The sequence below is a fragment of the Coturnix japonica genome, chromosome 11 (genome assembly GCF_054131305.1).
Source record: "Coturnix japonica strain WE chromosome 11, WE-NBRP24, whole genome shotgun sequence".
Lineage (NCBI taxonomy): Eukaryota > Metazoa > Chordata > Aves > Galliformes > Phasianidae > Coturnix > Coturnix japonica.
Window position 1 is genome coordinate 14,617,378 of NC_140673.1, and position 12,584 is coordinate 14,629,961.

The 12,584-nt window shown below is 37.9% G+C and overlaps 1 protein-coding gene across 10 annotated transcripts in view; it reads left to right on the plus strand.

Moving 5' to 3' along the window:
- Positions 1-12,584, plus strand: part of HFM1 (helicase for meiosis 1) — a 53,615-nt gene that overhangs the window by 20,407 nt on the left and 20,624 nt on the right. For 9 of the 10 annotated variants that reach the window (XR_014932757.1, XR_014932758.1, XR_014932759.1 and 6 more), the window contains exons 3-10: positions 4,464-4,569; positions 4,762-4,945; positions 6,149-6,246; positions 6,625-6,749; positions 7,884-8,196; positions 8,932-9,149; positions 10,098-10,145; positions 12,234-12,304. Coding sequence is in view for 7 of the 10 variants with exons in the window: in XM_085511340.1 (XP_085367466.1) it covers positions 6,176-6,246; positions 6,625-6,749; positions 7,884-8,196; positions 8,932-9,149; positions 10,098-10,145; positions 12,234-12,304 (846 nt within the window). In the remaining 3 variants the exon portion in view is untranslated. Of the gene's footprint in view, positions 1-679; positions 797-4,463; positions 4,570-4,761; positions 4,946-6,148; positions 6,247-6,624; positions 6,750-7,883; positions 8,197-8,931; positions 9,150-10,097; positions 10,146-12,233; positions 12,305-12,584 lie in introns of all 10 variants that reach the window. The other variant, XM_085511341.1, reaches the window with a different exon arrangement.

Genomic DNA, 12,584 nt, shown 5'->3' on the forward strand with positions numbered 1-12,584 from the left:
TATGACATCCTCTGTTCTGTAGTTACAGCCTTCAATCCACTGACCATTTCGTCTTTATTTAAGTATATATCCCCTTCTTTGTGTCTTAAAGTAAATAAATCTATATAGCTTGAATTAAGAAGTACCAGGACTGATTAGTGAATATCTGGACTAAATATGCAAATTGCAAAGTTTTCTTCGTGGTTTTATATGAGAAGATGTTTTAAAAACTTTATCAATGTCAATGTGTCAGCCTGCATTTCTCTGTGCAGTCTTGAAACTGCTCTTTCATCTATGTTGTAAACACATCAACAAGTATGTAGAATGTCTTGACTTTGAAATGCTGTCACCTACTTTCTGTATCGTTGTCAGTAGTCAGCTTGTTATAAAAGTGTTTCATTTCTAACTCTGTTTCTTTTGGTTGTGTGTCGACATACTGCATTTTTCAACAGTGTTCTTTGCTGCCTCTTCCATTTTTATCAATAAATGTAGTTTGACAGAAGTTCTTCTCTTTCTTTGCAACATGTTGATATCTCTGGCTCTCCACTGTCACCGAAGCTGTTGTGTTACTTTGAGGCTAAGCTGAGCGCGTGTAAACCATCTTCAACATTTTGTGCCAAAGTACAGAGGGAATTTGAACTCAAAGGTTTCTGTGATGGTGAGAAATCCCTAAGCTTCAGTCACTGCCTTTACTTTTCAGTTGGAACTTTCCCAGAACATGTTCAATTTGATGTAATACCTGTTCCTGACGTCCTGCAATATGGAGTTTGCACTTTACTTGAAACGAACCCATCTGGTGATGGACAGTTTCTTAAATGTGAGTGTATTCAGGCTTCTAATTCTGCAGCTTCTCATATAGTCTTATGTTTGTTGGTTGGTTGTTTTTTTTTTTTAAGATAATGTGTTAGAACTGGTGAAATGGCCTCAAGCGCCACAGCTTAAAGCTGAATGATGTGTACAGCTTACTGCACAGCAGAATGTAAGACACTACTTTCAAACTTTGAATTACACTCAAATAAAAGGATTTTCAAACCAAATTTACATCGCTGAAATTTAAATAGATATCTGTTTGGGTAAACTGGGGAAGATATCCTGTTCAAATGATTTCAAGACTTGTGCAATAGAGATGCAGAAGAAAGTCAGTGAGACCAATAGCTATGGCGTACTCAACATAGAATGTCAACCTCTTTTTGCATTTACAGCAGTATGGTTTTCTCACACCTTTCAAAGGCCCTCATCATGACAGTTCATGCATGAATTCTTTCCCACTGTATCAGTATAGATTACATTCTTGATAACTAACATATCATAAAGAACTATCTTCTAGTTACAGTTTGTTTCAAAACCAGGCTGACATGGAACAGAGATCAAACAAAATCTGTATACATGGACCTAGTTTGAAAAAGCTAAGGATCTGTAGTGTGTTCTGATGACATACTCTGCAGAAACTTAATTGGCATATTGTTGCTGTCTAACTTAAAATGCACAGCTACAGTACAGAAGATTATTAGAAATAACCGTGTAAGCAGACTGTCATCTCAGGAAAGATGGTAAGAACTATCAGAATTATCTCAAATACACATATGTCTTCGGCCTGACTACGTCAAGCTGTTAATCATACAGGCTGGATGCAGTTCACCTTAGACATGCACCATGTTGGTTCTTTAAACATTGTATGTTTCAGGATCTTAATCAAAATAAGCTTACTAATGGAATGGGATCAAAAAACGAAGGGGGTGAGTAGAAACACCTCTAGAAACCTTTGTTTTTCTTTTCAGAAGACAGTGTAGTGTGGATGAGCACCTTGAAGAGGTCAGTATCTGCTTGCCTCCTAGGAACTACTTTGATGAAACAAATGCTCCCACAGCACTGATCTCATTTTATTTGCTCTCTGCCTACCTCATGTTATCAACCGAGCCTACAAATTAAACATACAAAAACTACAGAGTATCAGCTGTGTGAACTGAAAGGTCTAGTCTCAATATTATCTCTTCTGTCTGTGCAAAATTGCTTCTCTCTCTAAATATTGATTTACACAAAATGACATTTGTACATGATAAGATTTGTTCAGGGTGGAGTTATAAATATGGAATATGGTTCTTTTGTTAATTAGAAGTAAGATGCAAATACTGTACATAATGAAAACGGTCCTTGGTAGCTAGTCAGTTTGATGGGTTTCATAGGAGCAGTTCATGTCTGAAAAAACATATGGATGAGGAAAGTGAAAACAGGGAGTGAAAGTAAAGAAGGAATAAAAAATGTTTTCACCAACTCATCATGAAAAACCATACACTAAATATATTTTACTTTAGCTACATAAAAATCAAAGGTCAAGACCTACGCTTCCTGGAAAAGCATATGTTAGGGGCAGGCACTAGCAGCCTGTTCAGTGGGACCCAGGGGAGCGACACTGTGTATCAGTCTGGGAGATCCCCTCTGGCTAACATGCAGGGCAGCACTGCCAGCTTCCAGGGGAAGCTGCCTTTAGCTCTCTTAAGACTTCCCCATCTTGCAAACACTTATGCACATGAGTAACTTTAGTTTCCATGAGTCAAGTTACTTAACGTGCCTAAGTTTCTGCAAGGGTGCAACAACAGGGCCAAATGAGTGCTAGTCAGTAGGACAAAACAGAAGAAATTCACCCCTGTTTTTCCTCAACTGGGCAACCTCTTTTGTGCTATATTTTTATTTTCTGGTTTTGACTGAACAGAATGTTACAACTGCAGATATTTTTTAAAAAAATTATTATATTTTACTATGATTTCTTTAATAAACGAATCTTTGCCACAATCTCAAGCGTATGGTACAAAATCATACAGTTTAAAGCTTGCCTGTGATTTTAAGACCTCCTGATATTTCACAGTGATTTGTTATGAGGTGAGGCACTTCTTGGAGACCAGTGCTTATGCTGTCACATCTCTGAAGTTGTGTGTAAAGCTGGACAAAGGAAAATGAAATAGGATACTGACAACTGTCATTCTTCTTAGGCCCCCTTGATTTTCTGCTTTTAATTTGTTCATAACCAATCTGTTCCATTTCTAAGTTCTGAGGAAAACTGAAGCTTCTAACAAATCTGTGTTTAGTATGAGGTTTACTGTGTTATCATATGGATCACTGACCAATGTCTGGTGTTTGTGTGGGGTTTTTTTGTTTTGTTTTTTTTTTTAGTTGCATTGCTCTAGAATATGGAGGCTTATGGCTTAGTATGTATCTCTATGAGCTGGAAAGACTCAAAGCATATGGCAGATCAGATGTTAGGCTTGAGGGAAATCAAAAATTAAACTGTCTCAGAGCTGTTGAGAGACTGCTTTGCTATATATTTTATGTGATTTGTGTATGTGTGTTGAGGGAGATGTCACCTAGGGAAGGGAATCGAAGAAAAAATAGCTTTAAAAAATGAACTGTTTGTATTATCGCTTTAAACTTTTAAAGTCTGGTCAGCTAAAAGCAGATGTTGTGAACTAAGATGGAAACTTGCCTCAGGCCAGAATTGAAGAAGGCTTTCTCTAATAGTAAGAAGTAAAAATGTTTTCTGCTTTCAGAATTTATTGTAAGAATACAATGAGTAGTCCCCAAAAACATCCCCGTTTTTATATAAATTAGTGAATAATAGTGGTGGTTTCAGAATGTAATTTCAGACAATGTGTTCATCAGCAATCCTGTTTGTATTCTAAGGTGTTTATCACAAAATCTTTTATTACTCTGTGGTGGCCAAAATTCTGTCATGTTGGAAGTAGGAATGGGAAGATGGATGAAAGCATCTAAACTTGGTGCCACTTTTGGCATTCTGTAATATTAAATAGTTTTGATGCAAGTCAAATAATAGGCAGTTAGAAGTAAAAATAAAGGGAAAAAAAAACCAAACTCCTATACAAAGAATTGTACAAATGAATATAACCTTTCCTGCACCCTTTTAATTGACCAGGGCTTGCACAGCACTGGAGAACATACATACCTAAACAATTTGATATGGAAAGTTAAAAATTAATATTCTCAAGAAAGTAAAACAAAAAAGTTGCTCAAATAAAAATTATTTATGTTAAAATCAATCAGTATTTGAGAAAAAATCTTATATGTCTCCTTTTCATCTATTTATGTATGAGGAAACACATGTTTACAGTCACTGCATCTATAGTGTTTGTTGAATGGCACAAAGCTTTGAACCAGCTCAAAACTGAGTCTTTCTGAGACAGTTCTGCAATTTATTTTAAGTTTCCGTGTTGGGAAGCTGTGCTCTAACGGCAAGTCCCAACCTGGGAGCTGCAGCATTTCTGCTGGAGGATGATAGCAACCCACTTCTGCATTTCGCAGATCCTTTACATGGTACTGGTTCACTGCATGTAATTTGTTTGAGGCACCTTTGCTGCCCTAATGCAGCAGCAAGAACATATCTATGGGTTTTTGGTGGTTTTTTTTTTCAGAAAATCACTAGAAAATATTTTAAGGATCAACATTTTCAGTGTGTTCATCTCTCTCTCCTGTAGGAACCCTCTTGCTAATGCAGGTACACAATACAGAAATCAGGCTCCTGTGCTGATTTGTGTCAGGGTAAAAACGAGTACGGGCTTCCCGACAAGATAATAATTCCAGGTAAGTCCATGTTTGGCCAAGCCTTAAATCCGGAGCTCGAAGCACCGAGTGTGTGGACGGGGCTCTGACCGCAGCGGGCTCAGGGGAAGCGAGCGTGAGGCAGCATCGCCACTTCGCCCTCTCCGCCGCCGCCGCCATTTTGTGTGGGGGTGACGGGAGGCGCCCTGACAGCTTCGTCCTCCTCGGTTTCAGGAGGAGAGCAGACGGGACCGTCGGACCTGTGGGAGCCGGGAATGAGCGCTGGCAGGAGGGGATGATCCCTGCCTCCAGCCCAAGGGCACCTCTCCACGGCTGGGAGCGAGCAGGAGCGTTTCTTTGGGTCGGCTTCCCTGGAGGTGGCGACCTTCCGTTGGCGCCCCCTGGAGAATTTGCTGAGGTGAAGTCAGGGGGCTGAGGCAAGGGGAAGGCTTAGCGAAATAAAGAGCAAAGCAGCTTCAAAACAGAAGAAAATCCCATATGTCTGTAGGAAACTGTTTCTTTAAAAACAGATACAGAAGTTCTTTGCTTACAGGAGTTGGCACGTGTCCCTTTGTAAGTGAACCATTATTTGGTGGTGCTCCTATGAACACCTGCACATCTTCAGTACGTTTTCGTATATGCAGTAGAATGGGAAAATAAGCCTGTTTTGTTAGATTAGTATGATTTCTAATGCTGCTCCTGCTGGGAGAAATGGCAAAACTTGGTGCTGGAGGCTCACAGAGGTTTGCAGAAGTGATACAGACTTGCACTGAGAAGGAATGCAGTGTGGGCATTGGCAGGTTTCTTGTTTGAAATTCTAGAATCTAAATCATGGTAGTCAAAGGATTACACACTCATTTCTGTGGTATTCTTCTTGTGAGATCTTTGCTTCTTCAGTCCATCCTTAAGCAAAATAAAGAGCTATGGAACTTTTCAACACAAACATGTAAACACAGTCTAATGCCTACAGGTGGTGCTAACAGAATAATACTTTTATTAATGTGTATTTTAAAAACTGGTACAGTAGAAATAAGCTGTGATCCTGTTGTTTCCTAACAAATCTCATTAAGGAATTGGGCCCATAGTCCAGTTATCCAGGTAAGCAATTTGCTTATAGGTGCAAAAGAAGCCTGATTCACTTGTGAATTTATATATACACTTAAAATAATAGGGCCATTCATTTGTTTTGTAAAATTGGCAGTCTGTTCCAGTGGTAAATATTGAACTATTATTGTTATTTTTTCATCAAAATGGAAAGAGTCTGAGAAAAAAAATTAGTCTGCAGATGTCTAAACGGATTTGAGCATTAAAGATGAGATAGAGAAAAGCTCTGCCTGGACCATCAGAATTAACCAGTTACATCCTACTGACATGTGGTAATGTAAAGGTTGTTTGAAGTACTGTCCTAAAGGATGTTTTGGTCATAGTTAATAGGATCTGTATTATATCATGAGGAAGATGCTTTTTATGAAGCCGCATTATGGGGTCAGACAAGATCTGTAAAAGCAAAAGTAAATCTAGAGATGAAATATTGGCACATATATCACTGATGAAATGCATGTTCCTTGTACAGGTCCAGTTCTAGAAACCTAATTTCAGTTATTTGTGCTGCCTTTTACAGATCTAGAGATTAACATTTGATCTGAAAATGTTCAGCTCTGCAGATGAGGTTTTTTCATTGGAAAATTTATTTTATGAAAGACCAGATCCAAAAAAAAGGTAAATATTTACCGTTAAATACATATTATTGTTTCCCAAGTGTTTCCAGTCTCTGAATCATTTAACAGCAGATTTAATTATGTGACTTCCTTTTCCACTTCTTAATGGAAACTTGAGGCTAGAAATGTCATGGTTCCATCAACTCGTACCTTCAAATATTTTTCTCAGTATAGCTAACAAGATTTGGATAATGCAAGTATATCTTCTGGGTATAAGAAGAATTTAGCTGAATTTTTGCCTCTTAAATTTACTGTGATTACAAGTCACATGAATTAAAAAGCTTTTTAAGCAGGAGAAACTGTGTTATGACTAGTAGTTTTAATCTAGGTATTGCAGAGGGTGCTTTAAGAATGCTTTTACCTTGCATTTTTATGATAGAGATCTAGAAAATAACAAGTCAAACATTTGGTGGATCGCACCTGCTCCAGCAATTGATGAAATCCCACCTGCAGAGGAGCTACAGAGGGAACTGGAAACAAGCACAGCCAGCAGTTGCATGTTGGGTAAAGTAGTTGGCATTCTTTTTAAATAACTTGACAGATAATTAACTTGACATATAATTCCTCTTCTTTCTTGTAATGCTGTGAATTGTGGAGTATTCTGTGTATGAAAATGCAGACATATTTTAGTTCAGAGTCATGGTCTTAGTTATAGAAGAGATTTGGCCTAGTAGCAGTTCTCTTTGGACATGTACAGCCTGCAAGTTCACTCCGCAGAAGAGAGCAATGTAAGGAGTATGTTTTTTTGTTTTGTGTTACAGTGCTTCATGGGATAGTGGGAAGCAATTGAAAGAATAATGCAGTGTGTGAACCTGATGACCTTCTCCCACCCAAGACATGGGGTTTATATGAACCCAAATTATTCCTGTTCCCTTTTATTTTTCCTTTTTCTCTTCTCTTGCTGTCCCCTCTCTGTCTCCCCTCTTATTTTCCCACATTCATGCTCAGAAGTTTAAACACATAAATAAATAAATTAGAACCTGGTCATTGTTGTTAAAGAATTATCAGGTCAAAGTGAAGGCTGTGTAATACAGCTATTCTTTAATCTTTTTGCATCCAGTTGCTCATTTCTGCTATTGCCTCTTGCTGGGTATAGAGAATGACAGTGCTTGTATAGTCACTCAGATCAGGACACTGATCCTACCAAGAGCTAAACGTAGGAATCATAACTAAGGTGACTGTGAAACCAGACTGACTTCACTAGAAATCTTGGCTGTTGAGATCTCAGGTCTTCTCTCACAGCTGTTCTTAGCAGGTACTTCGAGTCTAGTCATCGTATCAGTTTTACAAACAGGCTGCCTACATGCTGAGGCAGGGTAACGGTTTTCCATTTCACAGATTTCTGGGATTGAAGTGAAGGATGTGTCTGGAAGTAATTTTCATCTACTTCGTAGTGCACAGGAGTAGCTTTGTTCCATTTCTTTAAATAGCAAACATGGAAACTGGCCCTATTTTTATAACTTTTTAGTTGTCAGGAGATGTATTTGTCAGAATGAGTCATAAAATATAGAGAGTTCTTGCAATACAATAGGAGGATAAGTTCATGTAATATATATGAAGTTGACTGATTTTTATGTGGAAGATGTTTAAGAAATGGGTATAAATAGGAATATGAGTGAATGTTATTGTCTGTTCTAGGAGGGATAAAGCACCAGAAGTTTATACAACAACGTAAGAATATCACTGAGGAAGTAAATGACAAATCACCAGCACCTACTCATTTTGGCAAAACCTCCGAAAAAGAAATGCTCCGATTATGTGTGGGAGAAAGAACAAATAAGCGTGAAAGTCTGCAAATGGCTTCAATGTTTCTCTCTCCTGATCAGGCTAAATATAAAATAGGAACAAAGATTTTTCAGCAGCCTGATGCAGATTTCTCACAGACTAAAATATTAACTAATTTTCCAGAAAATGGTGATGATGAGAGTGTTCATTCAGCTTTTAGAAGAAGGTATGTTTGTAGTCAACTCAGATAATTCATCAACTGTGTGATTGTTTTAGGTCTGTTTCTCAAATGCAGAGTTTTAGATCTTCTGAGCTCCAGACATTAAATCGTTTCAATGCAAAGAAAAAAGAAGTTGCAATTAAATGTCCTGAGTTCGGGCTCTTTATGAGGAGGATAAGTATGTTGTTGTTTTTTGTTGGTTTTTTTTTTAATGTTGATAACTTTTTAGATAGGACAGGTTATTGAAAATACCTTTTTGAGTTCGTTATCTATTGTGAAGAGCAAGAAGATGGATCATTTGCTTTTCAGCCAACGAGGAGTATCCTTAGCAGTTCACAGCATGATTTCAATGCTGTCTAGGAGATGAGGCTTTACAGATAAGCACTTCTCCTATGCCCAGCTCTTCTCAGTCCTCAAACCTCATATGTCTCTCTCTCAATTTTTAATTACGCAGAGATTGACAGTTAATGTACTATTAAGGTTCAGAATACATCTGGACAAGGTGTTCACTTTTTTTTTCCAGGTTCTTATTGGAATGAAATTAAGATTAAAATGTATCTTGAAAAGAGTTATCTTCATGTAGAAGAATTTCAGGTCAAATAGAACTGGATTTAAACTTTTCTTATTACTGTAACATTTTAGTTGTGTTTCTATAATATAATATAAATGTGCTTATTGTTCAAATCTGGGAGAAACTATTTAACATAAAACAGAGTAATAAGAATCCTTCATCTTTTGCAGCTTATTTAAAATGCCTGATTGTACGTATAAAAATACAGAATTTAAAGATAGTTCAATGCATATGAAAGCAGTTGATACTCATTTTAATACAAGTGAAAACATGACAGAAGCAAAAAAAGAGATATGGAGAGAAAATCGTCACCCTCCAGTGTCTGCAGACTCAGGTTTTACCCTGCACAGATCATTGTCCAGTGCTTCAAAGATCCTGGAGATGACAGGTAATTATTATGTTCTATTGAAAGTAGAAAGAGAGGTCTGGAGGTTGGCCAGGAATGGGGAGCGTGATTCCTGTCTGATTGCCTGCTGTGCTAGAGCTACTAGACTCCAGTCTAGTTTGAGGGGATGAGAGCAGGGCACTGCTTGTTGACTTCAGCAAGGGTTTTTGTGTGATCTTAGAGTAGCTGAGGAACACTGTTTTCTACAATGGCTTTGTATCTAAGTCAAGATATTAAGGTCTGAATGAGTGGATCTAGTACAAGTGTGTTACAAAATGGTTGGCACAGAGAGACTGGTTAGTGTGTTGTGCTCTACCCATATGCCTGCCTCAAGCAAAGAGGCAGGGCTTTGTCCTGGGACTCGGGCTGCCCACCATCCCTGTCAGTGACCTGGGGAAGCGGTGCAGTGTGCCTGAAGAATTGCCAGATGTTACCAGACTGGGGATAGACACTAGTGAGCACAGCTGAGAGCCAGGCTGCTCTTCAGAGAGACCCATCCATGGAGGAGGGACTGGCAGGGACCTGGTGAAATGCAGTAGGGTCAAATGCCAAGTTCTGTCCTGAGGAAGGAGGAATCCCCAGAGTTCCTGTGGAATGGGCTGACTAGAAAACAAGTCAGGGAGCTGGATAAAGTGACTGTCCCCTTCTTCTCAGCACTTCTGCATAACTTTTAACTCTCTTCTCAGATGTGTAAGTACTGCATCCAGATTTAGCTCTCTAACACAATCAAGACATCCTGAAACCAGAGTTCAGCACAGGACTACCAAAATGATCCTTTCAGATGATGAGCTTCTGTCCTCCCTGTCCCATCAGCTCCTTCTGCATCACCTGTTCCTTGTTCTGTACAGCCTTGTGGCACCTCACAGAATGCATAACTTAGAGTCAGGATTTCATGGATATTGGTTGAAAATAATGAAACCTGTTTTTATAAACATATCTACTTTTATTTAGGAACTGCGGGAAGAAACTTGGAAATGCTGAGGGCTGTTACAGAAATACGTATCCTTTTATTTGTGGTATCTGGTCTACCGATCTCCAGTGCTTCTATATTTACAAAATTGCTGTGTTTAACTTGCAGCCATAGGAACTCATGCATTACTCTGTAATAGTTTTGAACTGCAACATAGTGCCAGGGGGAATCAAATGATGAATGGGTGTTTATGCCTGGGATTTCCTAAGCTAGTTTGAAAATAGGACAATAGACATATTCACTAAGTAAATTTATTCATATTTAAAACGTTCGTGTTTTATTCTCAAAGCAACTTATTTTTAAAAAGAAAATTGTAGAATTTTTAGTTTGCAGAATATATGTTTAAGGCTACATTATATATGCTGACACACATAAACATATGTAGTTTCTTATACTTTAAAGAAAAAAGTCAATTAGTATTTGGACTCATTAGGAAAAATGAATCCTACTTTTTGTCCCATATTCTCAAGAGAAAGCAGGCTTTATTGTGAGAGCTGCTCAGAAAGCAAGGCCTCCTATTTTATGATGTTGGCCAACAGTGTCAGAGGTGAATGTTGGTGGTGTTGCAGTAGAGGTTGATCCTTCTCACCAATATTCTGTTTCAGTTTGTTGCTGTATGACACGTGGCAGCAGAGGGGCGGTCTGACAGAATGGCATCCCTTGTGGGAGCGTGTATGAAGTAAAGGTGTAGTATTGAATGTTTCCATGTGGATAAAATTGCACCAGTTGAAATTCATTGGTGGTTGCTGAATGTTTATGGAGACTACACAGTGGATATGAGCACAGTGAGGTGGTGGGTGCTGCATTTCCTCAGAGGCAACAACAGTCACCTTCACCGGTGCAGATTTTTACAAACATGGCATGCAGGCTCTTGTTCTTGGCTGGCAAAGATGCACAGCTAATGGTGGTGTCTATGTTGAAAAACACTGTTCTGTAGCTTTTGCTCAATCAGGTGGTATTTCAGAGCAACCAACGTGCTTCTTACAGATCAGCATTTGGTCTTGTATGTATATGCTGTATTTCCAGTCATTAATTTTAAGCAGATTTTATGCTAGTTCTTCTTATTCCTGCTTTGAATCTATAACATAGGTAACCATCCATTGGTAAGACAAACTGTTTTTTGCATTTTTCACTCTTACATTTTGTTGCTAGTAAGATGTCAAATGATAGGCTAAGTATCATGAAGAGCAAATGGCTGCATTAAGGCTGCTATATTCTCATGAACAGTTTATGAATTAACATAGTATCCCAAACAAATAACTATTCAGTAGTACTGATGCTTTGTGTTACAGATAGTTTCTTCTTTTGAAATTGCGTCACTTATTTAGGGGAGTAATTTTAGAGAAGCATTTAAAAGAAATCTCTGTTTATATTTTTTTTTATTTAATTAATTTCTGATTTTAATGCTTTGGTTTTGTGGTTTTTTTTCTTTACCTTTTTATTGATCTTTTAAAATGAATGTAACATTCATTTAAAGCCTCAGCTGTTCACTGTTAGTGTTGCTGTTGGTGCTACATCCAGCTGTGTTTGCATCCACCTGCAGCCTGATCAGATGGTTGCAGTTCGGCTGCTTGTGTGGCTTCAGTGCAAGTCCAGGCAAGTATCAACTTGCTTGTTTGGATCTATAATGAAACAATGCTCTCTTTCGCCTCACTTGTATTTTAGATAGGGACGTTTTTGTCTGGAAAATACATAATATTAATCATTGAAAAAACCTTTAAAAGCACCATCAGCATTAGGAGATCATAGGATTTCTTTACTACTTCCATAACTGGGCGTACAATACCGTGCTTCTTAATTTCTGCTATATAACAGATATAAAGAGTCATTTGACACTGCAGGTATTTTAACATTAGTGCTCTGCTTACTCTTTCAAACACTTCTACATGATATAATTGCACGTAATTCCATGAAGCTTCCATGGAGGAAGTTTTTGATTTATAGTATAATCCTGAGACTTACTTTTTGGTAATTGTGATGTATTCTAAATTTGCATTTAAATGCAAAATGTAAATTTGCATTTAAATTCGCAAATTTAAATTTAAATTCCTTTCACAACTTGTAAAGAAATGTTAAACTTTTCGCTCTGTTGTTTTCAATTCCTTAATGCTCTCAAGCTACCCAATTTAGGTGCATTTTTAAGGAGTTTCCATACTTCAACTATGCCCAGTCTAAAGCTTTGGATGATGTAAGTATGAAGCATTAGCTGCAGCTGCAAGTAGTACTTTGTAGGTAAACATATTGCATGAATGTAAATGAAATCTTAATATTCGAATCAGAAAAGGAAATAGAAAGCTACAAGATATCTAGAATCTCTTTCTGAAGTAGTTGAGCAGGATTCTGCTCAGCTGGGAGAAGAGACTAGAACTTTTTTTCACTTTCCTCAATTTTAAATACTTTCGTGAGAAATTGTACGTGTACTTACACAGATTGCTGATGTTTTTAAATTACGTTCAAAGGAGTATTAA